The 25,607-nt window shown below is 38.9% G+C and overlaps 1 protein-coding gene across 2 annotated transcripts in view; it reads right to left on the reverse strand.

Annotated features, from left to right (window-relative positions):
• Nucleotides 1–861: 861 nt before the first annotated feature.
• THRB (thyroid hormone receptor beta) overlaps nt 862–25,607 on the reverse strand; it is a 153,245-nt gene continuing 128,499 nt past the window's right edge. For both annotated transcript variants that reach the window (XM_066320017.1, XM_066320027.1), the window contains 6 exons: nt 15,885–15,985; nt 11,928–12,075; nt 10,423–10,628; nt 7,538–7,684; nt 3,203–3,461; nt 862–1,757 (listed from right to left, as the gene is read on the reverse strand). In XM_066320017.1, the coding sequence (XP_066176114.1) occupies nt 1,516–1,757; nt 3,203–3,461; nt 7,538–7,684; nt 10,423–10,628; nt 11,928–12,075; nt 15,885–15,985 (1,103 nt within the window). In that variant the 3' untranslated portion in view covers nt 862–1,515. The remainder of the gene's footprint in view (nt 1,758–3,202; nt 3,462–7,537; nt 7,685–10,422; nt 10,629–11,927; nt 12,076–15,884; nt 15,986–25,607) is intronic.

Here is a 25,607-nt window from a genome sequence, read left to right on the forward strand (position 1 = left end):
ATGTTTTAGATGTGTCATACAAATTCAGAGGATGGTTTAGTATCAAGTTTATAAAACCCAGGGACAGTATTCCTTGAATGGAGATGGTGACAGAGAGGAACCTCTATCTACAATGTCCTCATTGCTGGCCTCCAAATATTCCAGGACTGTGAGTACTGGCTTGCAGACTTTGGCAGCAGGACATTTTGTCATTGCTTAGTTTGGTTCCTGCTAGTGCAGTTAGTGGAAATAAATTAAAAGAATCAAGAGAGCATCTAGCCTAATGAAACACATACAGACACACCTGTAGGGAGGGAGAACTCGTTTGATCCACATGCACACACACAGAGGACAGAGTCAGAGAAAAAGAGAGAGAAGATAAAAAAATACAGAAATATGTTTAAGACATCTGCTGAAGATTTGTAATTATATATATATAAAATTATATATATACGTGCATATAAACTTTATATATATATATATAAAACAAAGGATTACTGCTGAGCAACACTATTTGTATTACAGGGATAAAGCTCTACAGTCTTGAGTGTTGTTAATAATGCAGTTGGTTTCTGTCCCATCTGAAGGTCACCCCGTATGTTTCACTCTCTTTGTCCTCATGCTGTGAGTCCTCATATCCCTGAATAACTCTGAGACACTGCCTGCTATCCTGACAGAAAGCCTTCTCCCTCAGACTGACAGATTTTTCACACACCTCAGAAAATGCAGACCCCTCCACTATCAGGAAAAGCACCTCAGAGGATCAAATTTCCCTTGTTACTCTAGCAAACCTTCCAGTGAAGTTACCTGGAGTTCAAATTTAGTAAATGAAGATCTTAACATCTTATACACATGGGAGAAAAAAAAAAAAAAAAAAAAAAAAAAAAAGACTCAGTCCCTTCTAACACTGCATTATTTAAGTACTTGATTTATGGGGCACAGTTAAACTGCATCTGCTGGAATAAAAAAACCTCAGAGAATGATGGGATCATGATGATGATGAAGATCTTAGATCACAGTGGTAACTGTTACAACAGAAACAATCAAAAAGACCAGAAATTTTGTATTATGAATTAGTCAGTTGTACCCTGACAAAGGAGGTAATACAAGACAGAATTGTCAGGGTCAAATTAACAATAGCTGTTTTAACTTGAAGGCAAATTTATTTTTCTGCCACTTCAATCTCTCTCCCCTATTTTCCAGGCAATGATGGGTGCGAGCTGGTGACCACGCAAATGCTGGTGAATGAGATTGGTCTGTTCGTATTTTCACTGTTAAGCTGTCAAAGCACTCACATCAAAGGACTGAAGAACAAATTGCAATAGTCACAAGTACCCGCATTAAAGGGATGTTTTCATCCATGTGTATACAACTGCCCCCCAGCAACCCCAAAAGAAAACCCAAACAAAACCCCAGCCCCGTCTCAAGAAACAGAAGACCACGAAAGAAGAAGAACAAACAGGTGAGAAGAGCTGGGCAACGGGATGAAATGACAGCCAGTAGTGCGACAGGGTGCGGAGAACCACTTCAGTCTCTCTAATCCTCGAACACTTCCAGGAACAATGGAGGGAACAGTTCTGTGGGGCACTCCACCTTCATGTGCAGGAAGCGGCTGGCATGGCAGGCTCCGATCATTCGCAGGTCTGTCACTTTCATCAGCAGTTTTGGCCAAAAGTGTGCAACATGGTGTTTTCTGTAATTAATGTAGTGTTCGAATGCCAGAAGGAAACCCTCTTGACACTTTTCTATTCTCTCGACGCAGACAAGGCCTGGGCGATCTGTAGATACAAAGCAGCAGAATTATCATTTTTACTTACTTGCTTTAACAAATGCCTGATCATAAATCAGGAAAAATAGGATGATTCTGATGCTAGGAAAGAAAGGAAGAGAGACTGGGGACATTTGTGGCTCTGCCACAAACTTCTTTCTCTCCAGCCAACTCACTTGTTAATACTATCTCTGTTAAATGAGGAATATAATCCTTCCTTTCTTCATCCTTTGTCTGCTTGCTCACTTAAGAGTGTAGCTGTTTGGGAAGTGTTTCCTTACAGTGACTAGGGCATCAGATCCCTGATTTCAGCTAAGACATCTATCTACATTTTTCTGTAAAACAACTAATAAAGAAACAAAAAAAAATTCCTTGTCAGACATCTAAATTACAGTTTCTTTCTATTGGTTTTTCTACAATCTGACCAATGCTTTGATCACGCTTTGATCCCAGTTGAGCTGTTATGAAGCATCGAGGAACAACAAAGGCCAAAAATCTGGCTGTCTCAACTGGCACCCAGAGAGGACTAGGAAAACCCCTTTCACAAGCCACTTCCCAAGAGACACTTCTTGGGGAAGCAGGCCCTTTTTGAAATGCCTTCTGTAAGCCCTGCTCCTGTATCACTGTGTAGGGACCTAAAAAGAAATCAAAATGTATTGATGAGGGAGATGAAGTGCTGTGTTGTCATTAATGTGGAAACCTTTTTTATCTCAGATGCAGTTAATGCTTATAAATCACTGATTGTGTATTGTTATTCAGGGCTCAATCTTCAAAGCCATCTTAAAATACAATCTTGCCAAATCTTCCACTGCCCAAGAATGGAATTTCCTCTTTGGGCTGGCACAATCACTGGAAGCATATTTGAAAACATATTCAAATTGAGAAGGTTAGAAACTCTTTGAAATCATAGGAAGTTGTTTGCGCTGCTTTTGTGTCACGACCAGTTGCAAATGGTCCCAGTGTAGGGAAACAGCACAGCTTGTAAATGCCCATTAGGAAGCAGTGGTGCTGTTAATTAGAAAAACAAGAGGGCAAGTCAAACTAAACATATGAGATGAGTGGAAATGTGTATGAATGCTCAATGCATGACATTACTCAGGGGGAGAGGGAACTTATCATAAGGAGCAGAGTTGCTAAATTATCCATTTTTCATTTAAGGCAAACTGGCTCAGAACCAGAACTGATTTCTTCCTGATGATCATCCCTAGCTCATTCCTAAGTACCAAATTGAGCAAGGTGTGTTACCAAAACCACTTTTATGTCCATATCTCTGAACACATTGAATTTCTTTCCTAGTGCTCACCAAAATAAGTCACTGGGGATTTGAGAGAAAATTTCTCCCACATTACGATAGTCAGCACTACAAGATCTAACCTATCTTATTTCCTTTACAAAGAGGGTTGTGACAAAGACCACAGAGTTTCAAAATTGTTTGAAATATATTTCTGTTCTCACCTGATGACATGAGCAGAACAGCCTGAAGAAGGGCAACCTCGGTGTCATCCAGATTAAATGAAGAAAGAGACATGCCCAGGTCAAAAATGGCATCAGACACTACGCCAAGACCCCCATTTTTCAACTGGCCCCTTGTCACCGCCATCTCCCCATTTAGTGTTAAAGTCTCACTCTCGGGGTCATAGCGAACTGCTGCTCGGAGGGACATGATCTCCATACAGCAGCCTTTCAGAAGGATGATCTGGTCTTCACATGGCAGCTGCAGAAATTATAAATGGCAAAGAAAAATTCGTGTTTGTCAAACTAGGTGGCTTTTACAACTTCAATAAATCCACAAGCACAAAGCTTCAGTTCACAGCCCAGGACACTGCCTCACATAGTGCAGCTCCTCTTCAAACATGCTGCTCTGCACAAACCCCCAGGATCTGCGTTCCTGCCTTCAGGAACTGCCCACAGGTTAACATTCCCTGGTTAGCATCCCCACACACCCTTAGGAAATCCAGCAATAACACAGCTGTTGGTTCCCTCAGCTCACAACTTACCACAGCAGAATAAACTATAACTGGGGCTGGTGCAGACCTCAGCCATCCCAGTAAAATTCACTACCAGCCACACTTATTTCTTACCTGACCAGAGGAAAAGAAAGACATTTGGAGGGTCTGTAAGAGTGGATTGTGTTTTAAATAAAAGGAATTAAATAAGTGTTTACATCTAGAGGATATACCTCAATCAGTGGAGAAGTAATTCTCACTGCCCATTTTAACAACAGAGAATTTATTAATCTATATTTAATCCAGTAAGGTTGCCCTCATTGAGATCCCTGCATTATTGCTGGACAGACAGAAAATCTATGGTATAGCTACAGCTTTGACGCTAGAGCATAAACTGTGATCTTCAGGTCAATGTCTTTTCCATGCCATTAACAAAGGCAAAACCAAATTGTTAGGTTTTGTGCTTCAAGGGTATAACCAAGATGATGACACATGAGCAGAACATGTTCTATACAGCGTATCTTTATGTTTTCCTAAGTTATTCAATGATAACAAAACCTACCAAGACAATTTTGAGACTGTTCCCATACATGAACAGCGAGGGCCCCACATACGAAAGAGCAACACACTTCTACTTGGCTTGAAAGGAGGCAAAAAGCCATTTATTTTTGATTTATATAAAATTATATTTAGCAGTTTTACAATTCAAAATGAAACCCCCATGAACTATAGGTTTACATGGCAACGGTGTACTTGTAAAGTAAAGTAAGTGCGTTGATTTGGTGGGAAATGGTGCAGAACTACCTAATGCAAGTGGAAAGCAGCTCCCTGTTAGGGAAGAGGTTTAAGCACAAAGCTAGTCATGGTCAGGAAAATTAGTTGAGTCATGCAGCTACTTTTCCAGCAATGCCAGCTTCGGGTGTGAAGAGTTTAATACACAAGAAAATTGACTCATCCTGTACAGGGCAAATCAGTTTCCCTTCAGATGACCCTCAGCTCAGCAGTAGTGCAGGGAAGACTGCACAGGCACAGCAGCAGTCTTGCTACCCAATGACAGTTCTACTGTTTGGCAGCAGAGACTGAAGAAGGGAAAGAAATAGAGTAAAAAAAAAATTAAAACAAGAATAGATGTGTGAGAGGAACCATGAAGAGTTACTGGAATAAGTAATGGCAGTGCAAAAAAGGACATGAAAGAAAGAAAGAGAGAAGGTACAAGAAAAGAGAAATGTAAAAACCACTAGGTCTCTAAATAGAAGGAAGAATAGTAGAAAAGAAACAAATAACAGTGGAGAAGATACTTTGTGATGCTTCAGCTGTTTTATTAGTGAGCCATGAAACTAATGAGGATTTCTCTTTCTACTCCATCTTTCTTAAAACTTCTTTATGCTAGTGATGGTCTGACTATACCTGCCCTCCACCAGCTTTCTTAATTCTGAAGGATACATGGGACACCTGTTCCACAAATGCCAGGCCTCAGGTCTTATCTGCCAGTAGCAGGAGTTACCAGAGACAGGAGGCTTGAACACCAGTTCTGCTCCCAACTGTGCAGATTTTAGTGCTACCTACAGTCATCACTTGAGTGTTGCTACCAGAGCATCTTCAAGTAACTGGATCAACAAATGTGACTGAAACTCTGCCTTGTGTTGTCTTTTCCTCTCTCTGTGCAGGGAGAAAAAGAACAAGGCAGGAACCTGAGGTGCTCACCTCTGCAGGACACATGTGCAATGCAGCACCATGGAGTTGAGCTGAACTGAGCAACCTCAAAGAGTACACAGCTTCACCCACTGTGGAACCACTGATGCCTTGACATTTAAAACTCACATCAAGCTTACTACATTCTCTCCAATCTTCATCTTCTAAGCAGAAAGAAAAGCAGGAAGGAAACATGAGAAATGCTGAAAAGCAAATGAAGTTTTCCTTATCCTTTTGGTTACTCAGGGATTGGATATCTGCTTTGAGGCAGGAGCCAGTGGGTGCACACAAACTAAGCTGGGCATTCTCATTGCTTTTCTGGCTTCTATATGTGTCCAAAGATGTGAGAAAGAAGGAAAAGTATCCATAAAAATATAAGCGGCCATGGATATTGCCTCTCATGCTCCTCTTTCACAGACATTTACTACATTCCCAGACAGCTTCTGGAATTATAAACTGATTTAATGTTTAAATGCTCTGCAGGTTCTATGGAAAAAAGGAGTGTTTTTTCTTGCAAAAAATCTACAGCCCACACAGTGTTGCTTCTAAGAAAAATATATGGGTTAAAAATCATACTGGAAACAAAGGAGAACAGGAGGGTGCCCCTTCAAAAGGAGCAAACATTTGCAATTTTCTTCATGCTACAGCAAGTGCTATATGACAACTTGGAGGACAGCTGTCCTACCCCTTTGTGTTCATGAGCAGTTGTCCCTCGCCCTGCCATCAGATCTTGCTGTGTATGGGCAGGTATCAGGTTTACACGGTGGCTCAGCTGTAAACAAAGCCTGTCCAGCTGAGCCACATAACATACAGAGGTCATGCTCAATGACGCCTTGACTTCTTCATCCATGTTTCCTGCCTAGCTCTGACACAAGTGGGCCCATGGTACCCAGGAGGGTAGGAGATGTCAGATGGGCACTGAAGTCTGTGTGTGACTGGCAGAGCTTTCTAAATTAAAAAGACTATCTTGGTGCATCACTGCAATTTCCCACCAACAAACACCAGATCAGAGGAAACAGATTCCCTCTGATGCTAAATGCTGCAGGGCCCTCATGATCTATGGACACATTCCTCATATTTTAAAATCTTCATGCTTGGCTACTATTTCATGCTTCCTTGACTGATGGTGACAATGCAGAGGCTGGCCAGGGTGAGATATTTACACTATGACAACTATTGATATTTACCTCTTCTTGTTCTGTACTTGCCAGAGAACATATATAGCTCTCCCTGACTGAGTTTAAAGAAAAGCTACCAGCAGCCACAGTAGAGTCAAATGTTATAGCTGCCTTACCCTTCCTTCCTGAGAGGGCGTTGACCTCAAAGAGTGTGATGGAACGTGTTCCTGCAGGGGAGTTGCAACCAGATGATCTTTAAGGTCCCTTCCAACCCAAACCATTCTACAATTCTATGAAAATTATTTAGATTATTAAGACTGAAATATTATTTCAGGCTGCAGTTCTGATACCATTTATTAAATTGGAGAAAAAAAAATCAGCCATTGCACCTGGTCCTTCAATAAAAACAACACCTTGGTACAAATGAGATCAGCGTAAGGCCTCTGTATTCTTAATGTGAAACCAAGCCTTTGAGTCTGTTTACTGTGTATTTACATGTGAGTATCTACCTGGAATGACAATCCATTACTTCCACAGCCTCTTTTATGCACAACCTTCCCATTCAGGAAAACCAAGCCTAGGGAACCCAATGAGACAAGTGTCACTCCTGGACAGGGCTGCTTTCCTGAATTTGAAGCATTTTTTACTGCGTAGACCCAGCTTGACAATACTGTACCTGCCAAGGAACCAGAAGATACATAGGGAACCATTTGCTGGAAGATTTTATTAAAAATATCAGCCATGCTTCTAGACAGTATCTTTTTGTTAATTTGCTTTGTTCAAGGCCACCTCTGAAGACATATCTGAGCCCCTAATGAACCCCTAATGACTTCCAGATCAACAAACTCAGGATTTCAGTAACCACAGGAAAAAGAAAAGTCATGAAAATCCAGATGAATTCTAGTCCCATCAATTTTGAGTGCCTTTAATTTTTGAATTTTAGACATATTGAATTTTTAAGTTCCTTGCCAGAGTACTTTGAGTAGTTTTTAACAACAGGCTTATAAACGAGGAGTGCAAGAAAATCTTCTTACCTCACAAAACATAGGCAACTTTTTGGCAAAATCCACCACTCTCGTAATCGCTGGTGTGATAATTTTTGTAAACTGGCTGAAGGCTTCTAAATCCACTTTCCCACCTTCTGGGGCATTAACTATTGGTGCCTGCCCAATATCTTCTGGCTAAGGATATAAACAAAGATATTTAAAGGAGCAGTCTGTCTAAGAGCAACTATTTTATACTCTAAGAAGTCCTGCTTGGTGATGGAAGATACACTAAAATAAAAAGCAACACTATTTGCTTTATAAGTCAAGTCCCTTTATATCACAAAATGTGAATTTATTTGTAAGGCATTTGTGAAAGAGATGACTGCATAGAGAAATGGGTGACTGGTATGCTCCTACCCATTCTTTGGGGACAGCTGGACTGTTGTGCACAGTTTCTTCCTTCTGTCTGTATCTATGTATTTTATAGGTGCAGCACATGCATATTTCACTTAAAAACATAGGCACATTTTTCCTTAGAGGTGCTGAAAGCTTTAAAGTTTCTCTAAAAGCAAAGAGAGTTGAGGAGACATGTTGAGGAGACCCCTAAAAGATGCTGCAAGCTTTTGCAGAATTAGGCTCTTTCATCTACTCAAAGCTCAGAAAGATTCCCCAGAACAGATTGCCAGGTATAACAGGGCCCCCCCAGGAAATTGCCAAGGCCAATTTACAAAAGGCTAAAACAACTTGTGCGCAAAGCTAAAACAACTTACAAGCAAGAACAGGCTAACCTAAAGGTGCCCTGGATAATGTAAATAGAATTTGAACTCATCTGGGTGAAACTTTGCTTCAAAATTGCCTGTTGCATGATTCCAGCTCAAGGCTTCTCCAAATGAGAAACAAATCCTATTTTGAGGATTTCAATAGGAATATATAATGAAATAGTTTCAATAAGAACCTGTAATGAGTGTTTCTTTATTCCAACTGCACTTGACCTTGTTCATCTGGTTTTCATGCAGCTGGTCAATGCTACCACATATTTTAAAAACAGGCACATCAAAGCTGTTTTGTTTGTTAAGTGTGGCTTTGCAATTACAAAACACCTACCAAATAACATGCAGAGGTTTCATTCTGCTCACATTAAGGTCAAAACTAGATAGAATGCAGAGAAGTAGACCATTAAGACTGATGGGCACCATGACATTTATTTAAGACACTTAAATAGGGAAGATGCTCAAAGCCGTAAAAATTTGTGTTCAACCACTTTTTTAAAGAAACATGTCATAAAAGATCCTTCCACAGCTCTGTAACCAATCCAAATCTAACTTCTTACAGGAAGACTCAGCAATGTGTTAATAAAGCAAGCACCAATTGTAAAGGAACAATGAAGAAGACTGGGCTCAATTATCTGATGGTTTCTACTAAAAAATTCAAATAAACTCATTTCTAGGCTCTCTCCCTGCCTGAATCTTGAGTAACTAAACCACACTGTCTGTGCGCTTATGATAAACAACCTTCATCACTTCCGAGCAAAAAGACCAAATGCTTAAATCCGTGTGAACCATTGTTATGGAGAAAAAGAAACAGCACAGCATTTTGTCAGGAAAGGCAAAGCCAGGAGAGCTGGCTCTCAGGAGAGCCAGCTAAAGTTAACACACTGGAGGAGAGCTCTTTTTACCCAACTCAACTGGAGAAGAGGTGCAGATGCCAGTGAAGTCCCTGTTATCAAAGAACCAGCCTCAGCCACATAAGGACAAATCCATAGTTCCTGGGGCAGACTGTCAGCTTCTCCTGCTCTTCAACAGCTCATTCTCAGCCCCAACCTCGAGCTCCCAAATCAGCTGATACCCAAAGAACAGCATTCCTGTCTAAGCAACCAAAAGTACTAATGCAAATGCTTCTTGATCTGCTCACACCTTGCTCTGCAACACCCTTAGAAAGTGCTCTCTTGCTTCCTGTCTGTAGTGTACTATGAACACAAGCCATTCATATAGAAATTTAGATGGTGTAACTGGAATTAGAAAAAAGCCATTATAAAAACAACATTATAGAAGAGATCAGTTGCTTTGAATACATAATTTCTCCCGGCAATTCAACAGTTATTTGAAATTCCCATGGTGAATTATGCAGTAGGAGCCCAGGCTTGCAAAAAGATGAGTGTGCTCTATCTGATTTGGTATACGCTGACTGTTAAAGACCCCTGAAATGCAGTCTGAAATGCAGACTCTAATCCCTCTTTTGTGCTGTACAAGCATTTTGCCTTCTGCACTTATTTACCTTAAAAATCGATTTAGAAAAATCAAATAAATCCCTTTTTCAGGTTAAGCATCACAAATCATTAATTTTCTGACCCTTAGTTATAGGATGAAAATCTAAGTTGTTTTGTAGGCTGCAATCCCAATGGTATAGTGTACATATCATTCTGTTCTCACTGAAATTAATTTTCATTAATTATTTTCATTAATGTATACACCATTAACCAAAAGAGGCAAAACTCCTGAGTTATTAACAAAAAACAGCTGTTTTCACCTAGAACTTCATATTGTTTTAACACTTTCAATATGTTTTATGATAGTCCCTAACAAAGACAACTATCCCTAGATAGAATATATTTTAAAAATACAGTATGCATTATAGGCTGCTTCTGTTCTCAATGAGGAGTGAAACAATTTTTCTACTTTTTCTTATCATAGCACAATAAAAGTATCCAGCTGAGTAAGCCTTAACATAGCAACATGCTGCTTAGCTTTTGAAATTCACGGTCTGATCAAACACTGAGGTTCAGGCACGAAAAATGACATAACAACTACGTAAAATCATCCCTTTTGCACAAACATCAGTACACTGGCAAGAAAACCTCTTTGAGGTTGAAATGCTGGGAAGGAACCACAGAAGAAAGAACAGAACCTGGCTCTAAGGCAGCTACAAGCCCTTACCAGAAATTTCCTTTTCTGCTTCCAGTGGCTTCCTTGTGCATTGGTGGCCACATGTGCTTCAGTAACAATTTTGATGAGCTCCCATTCCTCATCTGTTGGCTCTGGTTTGTGCCCAATGGTTTTCTGCAGCTCTTCCCGACGTCTCTTCTCTCGATTTTCTTCTATCAGCTTCCTCTTTGCCAACCTCTTGCTGTCATCCAACACCACTAGCACGGAAAAAAACATACAAAAATGGCAGGAAGCCCTTAAGACTGTCAGAACTTTGTCAGGTCTTTTCTGTGCCTGAGGTACCAGCTGCAAACACCTTAACTAATTAGTAAGGAATTACTCTGGGCAAGACCTACAGTTTAGAGAGTTCTCCTACTTCTGCCTTCAAACTTCATTTTCTCTGAAGCCTGGATAGCAAAGAATGACTTACCCTCCTGGTAATGCTTTGCATACTGCCACTGCCCTCAAGGGTTTATTCCACCAATAAAACTAAAATGCAAAAGCTTTGTGAGGTGTGCAAGTGCTCCTATAATGGACTTGGAGTAATCCATATTGGGAAAGATGCACTTCTGTTTTCTTTAAAGTCGTATCAGCATGCTCACACTCACTGCTCTGAAGTGCAGAACATGTTCTTGGATGCCAGTAGAAGATAACATGGATTGAAGAAAGTGGGAGCACTTATTCCCAGAAGGCATATCTACTTGAAGCACAACACGATCAGATCAACATCCCTCACCACTTCACTGGTATCCAGACCCTCTCCTGAAGGTCTACTGGGCCACAATGAAACTGTCTCCTTTATTCTATTTCCCTCTAGACAGATGGCACTGCTATATATTACATTAACAATGAAAACACTAAGTTAGACTATTTTTCTGTTGTTTACTGGGCCTGTTTTCCTGTCAGTTCTTCTGCAAAGGATTATACTGCAACAACCATGAAGGCACAAGGGGATTTATATGACTTCTGGGGGTTTTATGTGACTTCCCCCCATCTGTAGTAATTGAAGTTATTGGTGTAAGTCCCTGTGAACAGCCGGAAAAGAAGACCCCTAAGGGTTAATCTTACAGCCATATTTTCTAGTTCTTTAGAATGAGAGTCGAAATCTTTGCAGCAGATAACTTCTTCAGGGCTAAAAATAAAACAAACAACTGCAGGATGACTCATACAATGACATTCAATTTCACATCCTCCAGAATTTTCTAAACAAGATGTTTTTATCTCAAGCAAAGTGTCCATCCAGATGCATTTCTCCCTCTCTCCTCTAAAGAGTGAACATTCCTACTGTTACTCAGCTTGGTAAGGCCAGGAGAAGGTGCAGCCTGATGAAGGATAAACAAAGAATTACAGCCCTGTGAAAGTGGCTTAATGCAATGAGTGCAATTCCCTGGTACAAGTTATTAAACCAGAAAAGGGCTGGCAGTTCTACTTTACTTTAACAAGCTTCATCAATCAACATACTTTAAGCAAACACAGACACTGAAAGAAAATAAAGAAAACCAGGAAAATATACTTACAATCTGTTGCCATGCCAACAAAGATACATTTTTTGAAGCGACATTCCTGGCACTGATTTCTTGTTACTTTGTCTATCACACATTTTCCTTCATATTTACAGGAATAGGTTGGATGGAGGTTCTTCTGAATGGTTCTTCTAAAAAAACCCTAGGTGCAAGAAATAAACACATTGGAAAGTATTAGCACTGAGCAATTTTCAAAGATTGGGAGCTGCTTGGTTTGTTAGGCATGTACCTAAGTATGCAAGATAACACACTTCATTTGAGAATTTGAAATTCTCAAAGCTCTCAAACCAGTTCTATAGTGTATGGCATTTCTCTGGATTTTCCTTAACAATTAAAAACACATAGTCATCTTAGATAAGTAAAGGTGCAAGTCTTGAGGCACAAATACGGTGCACATGTCTTCTTGTAGCCTTATGTTTTACTGTGTTAATTTTTTTTGTATATTAAATATTTTATTTTGAGCTCCTTTTCAAATTCTGTAACCATTTTGAAGGATATTAAAAGGCATACACATAGTTCTAATTAAAAAGCAGCTTCTGCAAATAGTAAGAATGATGGTGTGTTTGTGCTATTAAAGGACTGAGGACAAACAGTTCTACTCTTTTCTTTCTATAAAAGCCAAATAACCAATCAACGAACCAAACAAATCTGGGCAAGACAGAGATTTTGCAAATATAGTCTACACAATCTCTGATTTTGGGTCCCTAATTTATAAATTATTTGTATTTCTGAGAAGTAGATTTATGTTTACCACAGAATTCCAAGAGCCCCATCACCACCAAGATTCATCTATCTATCTATCTATCTATCTATCTATCTATCTATCTATCTATCTATCTATCTATCTATCTATCCATCTATGTAATCTATCTTATCATAATACAGATCTATATTGCAAATTTAAACAGATCCTAAGACCATAGGAACTAATGCAATCTCACTGAATTCACTCATTTAAACATCCCACTGTAGGTAACAAAATCAGATAAAATTTATTTCTGAACATTATGGACAAAATCTTGGTATTAATTTCAACATGACTTTTCTCACTGACTTCTGCAAGAGCTGGATAAATTCCCCAAGACTGCAAGATACAAACAAGATAGGTTGAAAAGCAGAAAATTTAGACTTCACTTTAATTTCAGCTTTCTCCATTATTTGACACTGTCTACATTCAGCAATGCAGCTCAGAATTACCTTGACACAGAGAACACACTGACAACCTGGTCCTGTTTGACCGAGGCTGCTCAGAATGGCCTTGGTTTCAGTCAAAACAATGGCAAAATTCAAATGAGGTTTTACCTTATGAATAGTCTCTTCAGCTGGGATTTTGTCTAATGAATAGTCTCTTCACTTCAGTAGGCAAAAGGTCTGTTTCTAAATCATGTTAAATACCACCCAGTAAAATCTTACAGCAGTGCACAATTTCTTTTAACAGAGAATGTTGAATTAACATGTACAGATAAGTCTGTATTCAGCTTGTACTCCTAACTCCTGTGAAGACAATGAAGAGCCTTGTCCTCATTAGAGTTTTATCTTACGAGGTTCAGCTTGAGCTAAGAGTACAACTCTTTCTTCCTTAATTACGATAAGACCTGAAATGTTAATTAAACTGAGTGGCATAAAGCTTGTGTGTGAGCCTTTGCAAGACTGGGATGAGTTGTGTTGAGATAAAATCCAGGAAATCATAGGCATGATATCCTTATGTGGGGTTTGGAATAAGTATCACTCTCATCTACTCAACACCAGGTTTTGGTTCTGTTCTCAATCCTGTGATGAATTCTTAGAGACAGGATCTGCTCCTCCCCTTCCTGAAGACCTAAGACGGCTGTGGACAACCAGGTCACAGGGTTATAAATATGGCAAGACATGGAAAAATCTCTAATGAATCTCAGTGAGTGAGCTTCTGTTTCCCAAACCTTGCATGGGATTTAATGTAGCTTTGTGATTCCAAGGGTCTCCATCACCTCTGTTGGGACAGCCCGTCTCATCTTTTCATTTCTTTGCATTTCTCAGAAAAATTTTGCAAAGAACCCTCTTTGTTCATTTCTAGATGAACATGTTAAGGAAGCTGCTCTCTATATCTGTCCAAACACTTCACCACAGAAGTGTTATTCTCATTAATAAAAGAAAGCACATTGTATTGTAGGCAGTAACTCTTCCTAAACTCCTTTATATACACCTATATAGCAGTAGATGCAATGGGTAAAGTCTGGGAAAACATTTCAGTGATGTCAGAACTCACTGTTCATTTATTTATGTTTAAGTTCCTCACAATTTACTATTCCCAAATCAGGTGTGAAGATGCTTTGCTCATGAAAGCACTTGCCAAAGCAAATCCTTGGCTGTCAGCCCTGATTATGCTTGCTACAAAATTAAAGGGACTTTGAGTGGAAGCAACTAGTAAACATCAAATTAATTGAAAATTGATTATATATATTGTGTATTGATAAAACATGTAAGTTTGTTGATATATTATACAACTTGAAATGTGTATTCAGCTCCTCCAAGAAATTAATTACTTTTTGCAAATTCTTATCTCCTTTCCTTGTGCACATAAGTATAATTTTAAATTGTACATCAGACAGAAGAACTGTATGGGAAGATAAAAGCAGATTTGTATGCTATGTCTCTAAAATAGCTAGTAGGCAAAAAAAGAACTACTTGAGTTGAAATAACAAAAACCATAGCAGGAAAGCTGGCAAGAGATACAGCTGTTCAGCTGGGAGCTAAGTATATTCCATAATGCCACAGTGCTGCTTACTTCCCATTATATCTGAATTAAGTTGCATCCATACATGTTAGGTATTGCTATCATCTGGTATTCAGGATGCAAACGTGTAAGAATCCCTTGTGCAGCTCCACAGCTCTTTTTAAAGATAAAAGTACTTTTTTCCATACATTGTATGTAAGTATATGTATAAAACTATTATGAATATTACCATGAATCTGCAACATATAAGATATTTAGGTCTCTCTGCATTTCATAAATGTAAATTAGGGAAATGATGTACAACCAAAGGAACTACTTCAACACAAAAGTTACTGTGATGAGGAGCTCTAAAGCCAATCCAAACCCAAAATCTCAGATCCAAATGTTCCAGACTTTGTGGATGAACAGAATGAGACTTTCATGGCTTAGTCTCACGACACTAGTCCAAGACATGTGTGGTCCCATTTGTTTAGAAAAACAGTATTTTTTTTTCTGCAGGAAAGAACAGCTTTCTTTCTTTCTTAGCATCTCAAGTTATTCAGGCAAATTCATGGCAGTGAAATCATGGAAGATGTGCCTGATTCTGTTACTCAATTTTTTTGTTTACTTGCCCAAAGCAATCTCTTTTTAAATTTAATTTTGTATGTAGTCTTGGAGATGCATTTTAGGGCTGAAAGCACATTTCAATATGCTTAAGTTAAAGAAGTCAAAATCCTTTGGAAACTATTTTAATTGGGTGCCAACGCTTCCCAAATTGATGGATGTTACTGTAGTATGAGCATGTGGAAAGGATTTTGATTTTTGCTTCTTCACAGGGATGGTGAGAGGCACTGGAACACTGCTAATCTCTACAGACTCTTCACAGCCATAAGCAGAACCTCAGCTATTGCATAAACAGCTTCGGTGGAGTAGCTGGGAACAGGCTGATGTACTTTGTCTGAGAACATGGCTAAAAAAACATTAAAAAATGGAAATTCAAAAGCTAACTGTTAAACAGCAACAACAACAATCTAAATTTCTTGTTTTCTTTTCAGAAGCAAACACAGCAAAAACCAACTACATTCCTCATGCATATGAAGAGCAGCAGCATGGCCAGATACGGCTTATCATCAGTACTGGATGTTCTTATTAGCTTCTAATCTGTCTTTATTTGATTTGACAGCACGGTTCAGGAAGTCTGTATAATGGAGGAGCTGGAGAGCTATTTCTGATTCCCACTTTCCCACCGTGCCATTTACCTTGCAACCTTCGCAAGTGATGCAGCGATAATGATATCCGGTGGCTTTGTCCCCGCATACTACACATAGCTCATCCTTGTCTAAGTAGCTGGGTATATACCCTGCAAAGAAAAAGAGGATGTGGCATGTAAACTCCACACAAAATTATGTGACGCATTTGATATTAAAAGATTGTATTAAAATCTACCGCAGATCTTGTCTATCAGTGCCATACTTCTGAGCTCACTTAATTTCCTGAATAGAATACATTACAGACCTAATTAAACACAATCTATAAGATTTTCTACTCTTCAGACTGATTTAGTATCTATTGGTCAAGAGGGAAAAGTTGGAGCATGATTTCTCTCTCCTGAATGAAATAGTATGTCCAAAAATATTCATTACTTCAAAAGATTTCATTTGAAATAGTAAAATAGCAAAGAAGGCATACAATATATTTCTGTTCTATACATCAGAAAAAACTTCAATATACTTGTACACTGCAGATGAGACCCCAGGTTTCAGTGACTGGGGTACTTGGTAGTAAGATATATTTACTGATAGATGGTTTGTTTCAAAGCAGAGGTACTAGCAACATATAGCTAGTACCACAGGAATACTTAACATAGCCTGAATTTAAAGCAAAATATGTGAACATTCAAGTGTGTGTGTGTGTGTATGTGTACATGTTTGTGCTAGAATGAAACTTTCTCTTCTGAAGTGGTTTACCAGATCCAGCCAACGAAAATGTTCCTGCTGTGAAAAGAAATTGGCAATGCTTGGTTTTTTCCCACAATGACATTTGTTTTGAAAACACAAACATATTTTCGATTTGAGCAAAAAACCAAAACAATTCTGATGGCAAGCAAAAAGTAATCATAACCACAGACAACTTTTAGAAATGGTAAAATACAAACCTTTCAAAATCAATGTTTCCATGACTCATAATTCACGGAGTTATGGTTTGTAACTTCACCTTCTGAAAAATCTGACTGTGAAGATGTATCACAGAGATCTCCGATTCCCTTGGAGGGGAGAGAGGAAAGCACACCCATATGCCTAACTGCGTAAGATTAGTGGAGTGTAGTAAACATTTCACAGAATCCCGCAATGCCTGAGGTTGGAAGTCACTTCTGGAGTCAACTGCTCCAACACCCCTGCTCAACACAGGGCCACCTAAAGCCAGCTGTCCAGGCCCATGCCTAGACATCTTTTGAGCATCTCCAAGGATGAAGACTCCACAACCCCTCTGGGCAATCTGTGCAAGTGCTCTGCTCTGTCACCTTCACAGTGAAAAGAAAATACAATTTTATTTTAATTATAAAATAAAATTATACTTTAATTTTATATTTTGATTATTTAATAATTTTTAAATTATATTTTAAACAACACTTTAATTATATTTTAATTAATTTAATTAATTTTAATTCTTAAAAGGAATTCCTTGTACTTCTGTTTGTGCTCACTGCCTCTTGTTCTGCCACTGAGAACTGAGAGGAGTCTGGCCCCATCTTCTGCAGTATGGGGAATCAGGTATTCACACACACTGATATGACCCCTTGAGCCTTTTCTGCTGAAGAGTCCTAGCTTTCTCAGTTACTCCTCATAGAAGAGATGCTCCAGTTCATCATCTCTGTGGCCCTTTGCTGGGCTTACTCCAGGATGTCTGTGTCTTTCTTCTATTGGGGAAGCCCAGAACTGAACCCAACACTGTAAATGTATTTCACTAGAGCTGAACAGAATGGAAGGATCACATCCCTCAAGCTGCAGGTGATGATTTTCCTTAAGCAGACAAGATGACATTTACCTCCCTTGCTTCAAGGACACTGCTTGCCTATATGCAACTACTGCCCACCAGGAACTCCCAAAGTACTTCAGTGCAAAGCAGTGTCCTGCCACTTGGGCCTGCACTGCTGTGTTTATTATTCCTCCCCTCACACAGGATTTGGCCTTTCCTTTTGATGAACTTCAAGAGATTCTTCTCATCCCATTTTTCTAGCCTGCCTAGGTTGCTCTAAATGGCAGCACACCCATCTGGTGCTCCAGCCGCTCTTCCCAGTTTTGTATCAACTGCCAGCTGTCTGAGTAGAATTTTGAGTGCAATGAAGGAGAGCCCTTTGGATGCAGCTGCCTGTAACACTATCCCTTATCACTGGCTTGCTGAATCCATCTGTAGCACCACACGTAAGGGCAGACATGAAGCTTGCTGTCTTTATGCAGCCCTCACAGCAGTTACAGCTTGGGGACTTGGGACACCAATCACTTGGAGGGCAACCAGCAGCAAGACTCAGGGCAGCAGAAGGCTGTCGCAGGACACGGAAAAAGGAGTGGCCATCATCTTCCTGCAACTAAAATGCCAGAGGGTCAGCTGAGTAACAGACAGTTTAAATTCAAGTGTCTTCCTAAGGCTATGCTTCCAGAGGCTATGCTTCCAGAGCTTCTCCAGAAAGGAAAGCCCAAATTAGACAAAACACTTAAAGTTAACTGAGCTTAAAATGCTTAAACTTTATGGAGGCTGGTGAGTAAATCAGGAGAAAGCAAAGAAGGCAAAAAGTATTTGTATGGCCTAGTTTAAGTGTAATTACGACAATCTCAAATTATAGAGGAACGCATATCTCTCTTCCCTAAAACAAGGAAGCAGTAGTACTCAGAAGCCATTCCTGGATACAGGCATCTCAGGTCTGCCAATATTCCTACTGATATATGAAAGGGGAGTGGGGGAATGAGCTGAAATCTTAATAATGTATCAAGCCAGTCTACAAGACTGCAAAAGACCAAATTTACATTCAGGCTATATTTCTCCATGATGAAGAACTCATGCTTGGATAGACTGGTGACCATGTGACATTGCAAGATGAGAGACAGCAGGGTTTCAACTCTAATTACATCACTGACTCCTAATAGACACTATGCCACTGGGGGATTAGCAGAGGCTATTATCTCCATCCTGCCCCCACTCTGCTCACACCTGCCTCTGCACATGCAATATATACACAACATAGAGCTGACTAAGTGGGCAGAAGATACAGCAAAGGGATGCAGAATTTTCCACTAAATTTATCATGAACATCAATGGCTTGTTGTTATTGCTGGTTACTGCTATTCATGAAATACATTAGTAGCATAAACTACATCCTCAAAAATTCGGTATCCCTGGTTAGCTTCCTCAAGGATTGCTTCTGATTGAATTAAATACCTTGATATTTCAATGATTATACAAGCTGGTTAGCGCTGCTCATGTAATGGCAACTTGTTCTACTGGAGGAGCAGGAGACCACTCACCCAAACCACTTCCTTGAATATATACAGTAGGTCATGCATGTGACCACTGCTGTCCATCTCCTTCCTGGAGTTTTGTGACTTTATCCAATATAAAAACCAGTTTCCAATCTGGCAGAACACACAACCTCCTAGGGAGGGGCACTCCCAGTCCGAATTAAAAATGGCATCTTTACATGCAACCACAATGCCAATTTTCTTGCCTCAGAAGCATTAAGTGCCACCTACTTAAGCTACCTAAATATTACTTTCAGTACTTCCACAGACTGAGTCCATGTCACAAGGGAAGTACATACCTGGAACTCTTCTAGTGATTCAATAGGAAGCACGAATAGAAAAATCTTATTCCAGGAAATCACTGGCAACAAAAGTGTGCAATACAAATATCTTTTCTATTACTTTCTATTATTTCTATTATATAGTTTTTAATATTTTTAATACATCTTCCAACAGCTAATGGGGTCAGAAACAGCTAGACTGGGAAGATTGGACATTCAGTGATATTTTTAAAAGATATAATTCAGACAGACTGCAAAAACAGTAAGCAGATTTACATTCAGTTCTTACAAACACTAATGTACATTCTAAGCAATTTCTAGTGGTTGCAAATATCCTGTATGACTCCTGTATAAATTCAATACAATTTCATTTGAAAGACATGTAGATAAACAGACTCAGTACATTTTTTCTGCTTCTCAGAGTTAGAAACAGCAATAGCAGGAAGAAATTCGACAGTTTTTCTAAACATGGCACCAGCATAGAAGAAATTAATAGTGCAGCAGAGATTCGTGGGGAAGCCATGGAGGGCAACAGAGTTGTCTGATAGATGTTTCGAGGAAGGGGAAGAGCGACATACTTGTCTCATTCTTTGCACCACTATTAGTAACTTGTTTCTCATATCAACAAGTACTTCTCCTTCATGTGTGTGCAATAACACTGAACCAAAAATAAAACATGCCTACGTGGAAAAGCAGATGCTGATTGGGCAGAGTAACCCTGGTGCTCTCTTTCTAAAGAAGAATGTCTGATAAATCTCATGGGAACATCAGATAGGCTCCTATTTCACGTGGTTGTAATTCATCTTTTATATCTTGGTCAAAATCTTTAATACAAATAGCTAAGAGGAGCTGTTCAAGAAAACACCAACCTCACTGAATTGTACAAAAACAACCAACAAGTGTTCCTTCTTGTTTCAAGTCTCTGTCTGCTGTATTCAGAATCCTCATGGACTGTCATTTGTTGCATCCTGTATGATCCTCCAAGTTAATTATCTGTCAAATATGACCTGACATTGTTTATCTCAATATCCACCTTGGATCTTTGTTTTGAGTGGAGAATAATAGTGAATGACCTTGATCTATCATGTCTGGTGTTTCCCCTGTAGCCTAAACTAACACCTATGGTCCCCAGACTCCCACCTGCCAGTCTGTCTAATCTTACTCTCATGGCAAGGCTAAGCACACCACAGGAGCAGTTGCCCCTCTCTAGAAGAATATGTCATATAATCCATTATAGCCAATCTTGAGAGCGATTTAAGTCACAACTGTAGCTTTGTAGAGGCACAGCAGGAAACAATTCCCTTCAACAGGAAGATGCACAATGCGTCTGCCCCAAGCAGCCATAAGGACAGAAGGAGATCTGCTAACCTATGCAGTCATCTGAGGTACTCCTCCATTAATACTCTATGCACGCACTCTTGAATTACCATTCACAGGAATGATGCCTTAAAGCACCATATATGACCCTGCACAGTGTAACGAGCTGGAGAGACCCAAATGAAACATTCAGTGGCCATTCCTCTATTTCAATTATAACAAACTCTGAAAAACTAGTGTTTCTTTTTCCTCTGTACCCGGTACACATTAACAACAACAACAAAAAGCATGTTTTGAGAAAAGTAAAGACCTATTTCAGTTTTGTTAAAGTATCGTTGCACATACTTTATATCTTGAGGTCTGTACAGATAATGTGATATTAACCTAGGGAATTAATCCACACCTTAAAAAAAATTGTAGAACTAAACAGTATTTGACTACTAAACAGAGATCTCAGTAACACCAATGCAAACAAATTATGCCTGTCTTCCAGATGTTCATTATTATTTTGTTCCTAATCCACCACAGATTTATAGCTTACAGGCAGAAAATGTAATTTTTTTGCTGCTGAAGGACAGTTACATTTCAAGAGCATTATTCAGTATTTTATTTTCACTGTACACTGGTAGAATCATGTTTTAAATATATTCCCTGAAACCTTTCTTTCCCCCATCTGGTATGGTTTTCATGACTAGAGACCACTCACTAAAACAAGGAGTTAGGACTTAGCAGTAAGCTGGTATTCACTTACTAGGCACTGCAGTATGAAAATGAAAAAGATGAAATTAATTACTACCCTTGAGAATCCTCAACTGTATTAAAACTGAAATGTAAATTTGTACTGCTCTTCTACTGCTTTCACAGTCACCTTGAACTCTTTACAAATTACAAAAAATTACAAGGACCAGCCATACATCATCCTTGACATACTTGCGCAGAAAAAGCTTAAATGGAGTGTTGGTGAAAGCATAGAGCCAACAGAGAAAAAGCATACTCGGTTCTTATTTGTGCTATTATCAACATTGATCTGAAAGGCTGGGCAGATACACTGATCCTTCTTTCCCACTTTCTTTAAATTACTCCCACTGAGAAAAACGGCTTATTTCTCCTTTGAGCTTGGAAGTATGGAGAACGTTGCTGAGCAGATTCACACTTTTCTTGTTAGCTAACTGGATGGCATGTCCTCAATTTTGATCTTTGCTGACATTCTTTGATTTATGAAATTACTAAAATTTGGCAAAAGATTCTGCAAAGATTAAATCTGGAACATTTTACAGTCCCTTTACTCCCAATGACTTTTCAGGGCATTAGCTCTTGTTCCTTAGGCTGAGTCTGAAACCTTATCAACAACAGCGCTTTTGCAAAGAATGTGCTGAAAACATTTTAGCCTGAACTGTGCTGTCACTTAAACTTCAGTGATCAGTACTGTACCTGCAGCCATTACTGACTACTGGTACAAACTACATCGCTTCAAGTTACAGTAAAGGAGATGAAAACACATTATTTCCATTGACTTTTGTTGTGAAAGAAATGTAACTCCAAATGCATAATGATTTATGCAATGGGTTACGCAATTTTTCTTAGTGCTATTTCCTTAGATGGGTGGTCAAGAGCAAAATTTATATTTTTAAGCCTTGAATAATCGTTAACATACTGGGAGCTGCTCTGCTGCAAAGCCAGGATGATAAATTCTCAGTATTTCTGTAAATTGATTATATCCACACACACTCCCTGCATTGATGAGATGACATTTTGGCATAAGCTTTATGTTATTTTTTCTCAGCTATTTCAAAAGTACCTTAATGTTCTCACACTGCTGAGAACTCAGTTTGGGCTAATTCAGTTGCATTCTCTAGCACTCACTCACACACTACGTATTCTCAGCTGCATGTTAATTGCCTGAGAAAATAAAAACAGAAATAATTATGGCAAATACAAATATAAAAATAACAACAATAACAACAACTTTCAAAGCCTCATTCTCCCACCACACCAAGAGCCCTTCAAAATGGCTCTTTAACCTCACTGGTTTCTCACTGGTATCTGGGAAGCAAGATGAGCTGCAGGGATGAGAAGCCAGCTCTGCTACAGCCTAAACTCAAGAATTTCCTGCTGCAAACCCTTGTTTTGAGGGGCAGCCTCTGCTTACTGATCCCTGTCCCACAGTATCTGAAGTTAAAAGTCTAACCTCACAGACACCTGTGGTAATCTTGCATTAACACTGTCCAAGAAATTACCATGCAAGGGAAAGTGAAAGCCAACTTTCATCCCAGTTTTAACTGTTCAGACATTTCTCCCGTGTTGTCCAAATGTCCAAACCACTGTGCAGACACCAAGTGCGGGGAGACTAAAGCTTCTGGACTTCTGTACATATTTCTTTTGCACCTTCCCAACTGCATTGTCCCCTCCCTGTCACTGGCTACTCCTCATAGCATAGGTGGTGTGAGGAGATCCAGGGAGATTTCTGTCTGTCTGCTCAGTCTCTGCACAGGGGCAGGGGGTCACAGGCACCCTCTGAGCATCATCCAGCCAGCAGGCACTGCTGCAAGCTCACCACGGCTGGCAGCACTGTATGAGGGGAAAAATACTCCAGTTTAAGCTGTCTGGGACAAAACTGAGAATAGCACCTCGTTCTCACAACGATGAGCCCTGTTCTGCTTACCAGATTTCACAGCATTATGCTGTGAAAGAAAGAAGAAAACAAAGTGTAACTGGCTGCCTGTTTCCTAGAGCAGGATCAGGTCGGAAAAGGCTTCCTAAGTAAAACAGTAAGCTCTTGCACAAATGTTGTGCTGTCACCTTTTAACAGCGTACACCAGAGCACAAAAAGTAATGGTGCAACAAGTAGATGCAAAGCTAAACCCACATCTCCACATCTTGATTTTTCTGGACTACAATTCTTTTCTTTAGAAGTTAATTCTTTCATCAGAAATTCTGACAGTCAGGAAATAATTGTTTTTTAATGTACTGTAATAACTGAAGCAGCTTTCTGATATTTAGAATAACTGGCTAGGCCTTATAAATGCAATTTTTTTTTCCTTAGTGACACATTGCTGGGGTCTTTGGTTGTTTTTTCTCAAGTTATTTTCTGAATTCTTTCAAAGTGACATAGAGAAGTAATTAAATACCTTTTCACAAATTGTAAGCTTTTCAACATATAAAATGTTGATTTTTTTTCTTCCCAGAGGGAAAACAAGACTTTAACCATTTAGTAACTAAATAAAAGTTCTGACGAGAAACAAGTCCACATGCTACTGTAAAGTACAATTTTATTTGAACAGCATATTATTGCGATTATGACAAATTTCAGGGGACTAACAAAAATACCAACTGCAACAATCAAGACTCCTCATGAACACCTGTTTAGGGACTTAATTTTGCTTTAATGGGCTATTACCAAGGCTTCTCTAACAAACTCACTCACTCCCCCAATCAATTCTGGATCAATACAGACACACATGCCCTGTGAAAAGCCTTCTGTTCTTAGGACAGGATTAAAAGATTCGTTAGTTTTACGATAGCTTGCTTAAAAGATGGAAATTAAAAAAAAAAAAAAAAAAAAAAGAGAAGATGCACATGTTCCAGGCAGTTTAGATCTCTTCTGCTTAACAAACTCAACATTTGCAAACGTTTGACAGAAGGGAGGCCACTTTTTATTGATTACCACAGTAATAAGGCTCTAAAGAATCCCAAAACATATTGCTCAGTCTCTGTGAATGATCAATTAAAAGCCTGCTTGAGACTCGGCTTCCATGGAAATTCGCCGCCATTTCTTAGTGAGACTGAGGTGGTAGAAAATAAGGGCAGAAAAGCCGTTTTTAAAAACAACTCTGTATTCTTTCAAACAAACAAGTTCAAAAACTTTACACAGGGCAGATGTCGGGTGTCTGACTACTGAAATAACTTAAAGCTCTGACCTAGGTGTACCAAGTATTATTTATAACCTTTAACATTATGAAAAATGTATTCCTTCAGTGACTTTGCAACAGCAAGTCTTTATTTTTTCAAAGTTAGTCCTAATGTAAACATTTTCTTTAACCAAAAATAAGATGTGGGAAAAGTCTGCAAAGGATACAAATTCATTAATTAAAGCCCAAAACCAGATAGACAGCCCTAAAAGACATTAAAATGTTGGACAACACAAAAAAATACATTATCCATACTGCATTTAGCCTGCAATTTGACCATATTGTTACAGCTTCCAAGAATGATTTAATTTTTTTTTATTATTATTATGAAGTAGGATGCTGTTCAAGGTATAAAATTATATTTTTCTGTTAATCACAAAAACTTACTGCATCAAGGGCTAATGAGTATTTTCTGCCCAATTTCAGTTTTCCATGTAGTTAATAAAAATAAACAGTCTACTTTTCACTACAAATATACTTCAAAAGTAGCAAATGGTGTTTTCTTATCTCACTAGTTACATTGGATTCATCTGGATTTTGGGAAACTGCATACAGAAAATCTGGTCTGATCAGAAAAGGACATTATTTTTGATATAACATGCAGTTTATTTTTCTTCTTTAATAATGTGATTTTAAAGAAACACAGAGACTGTATACTTTGTATGCGTCAGTCTGGTTACCGAGTTCAAAAGAAACAACACTGAAAACATTTCCAAGTGTTTGTTAGTGGTTTGGGCTCTTTTAAAATCTCCTTTGCTTACATGAAAGTGAAAGAATAAATTCTAAAAACCAGCAATGTTTTAACCCCTAGGGAGCAGACACTGCACTTGTCTCACAAACATATTGATTAGATCAATCTTTCGGATGTAAAGTTATCTTTCTTGCATAGATATATTCTTGAATTTTCAATCTTTTTTGCTCTGCATAATCAGAAACTCATGGTTTTCACTTAGAAGACAGTA

Source organism: Sylvia atricapilla, chromosome 1 (assembly GCF_009819655.1).
Source record: "Sylvia atricapilla isolate bSylAtr1 chromosome 1, bSylAtr1.pri, whole genome shotgun sequence".
NCBI classification, from domain to species: Eukaryota; Metazoa; Chordata; class Aves; order Passeriformes; family Sylviidae; genus Sylvia; species Sylvia atricapilla.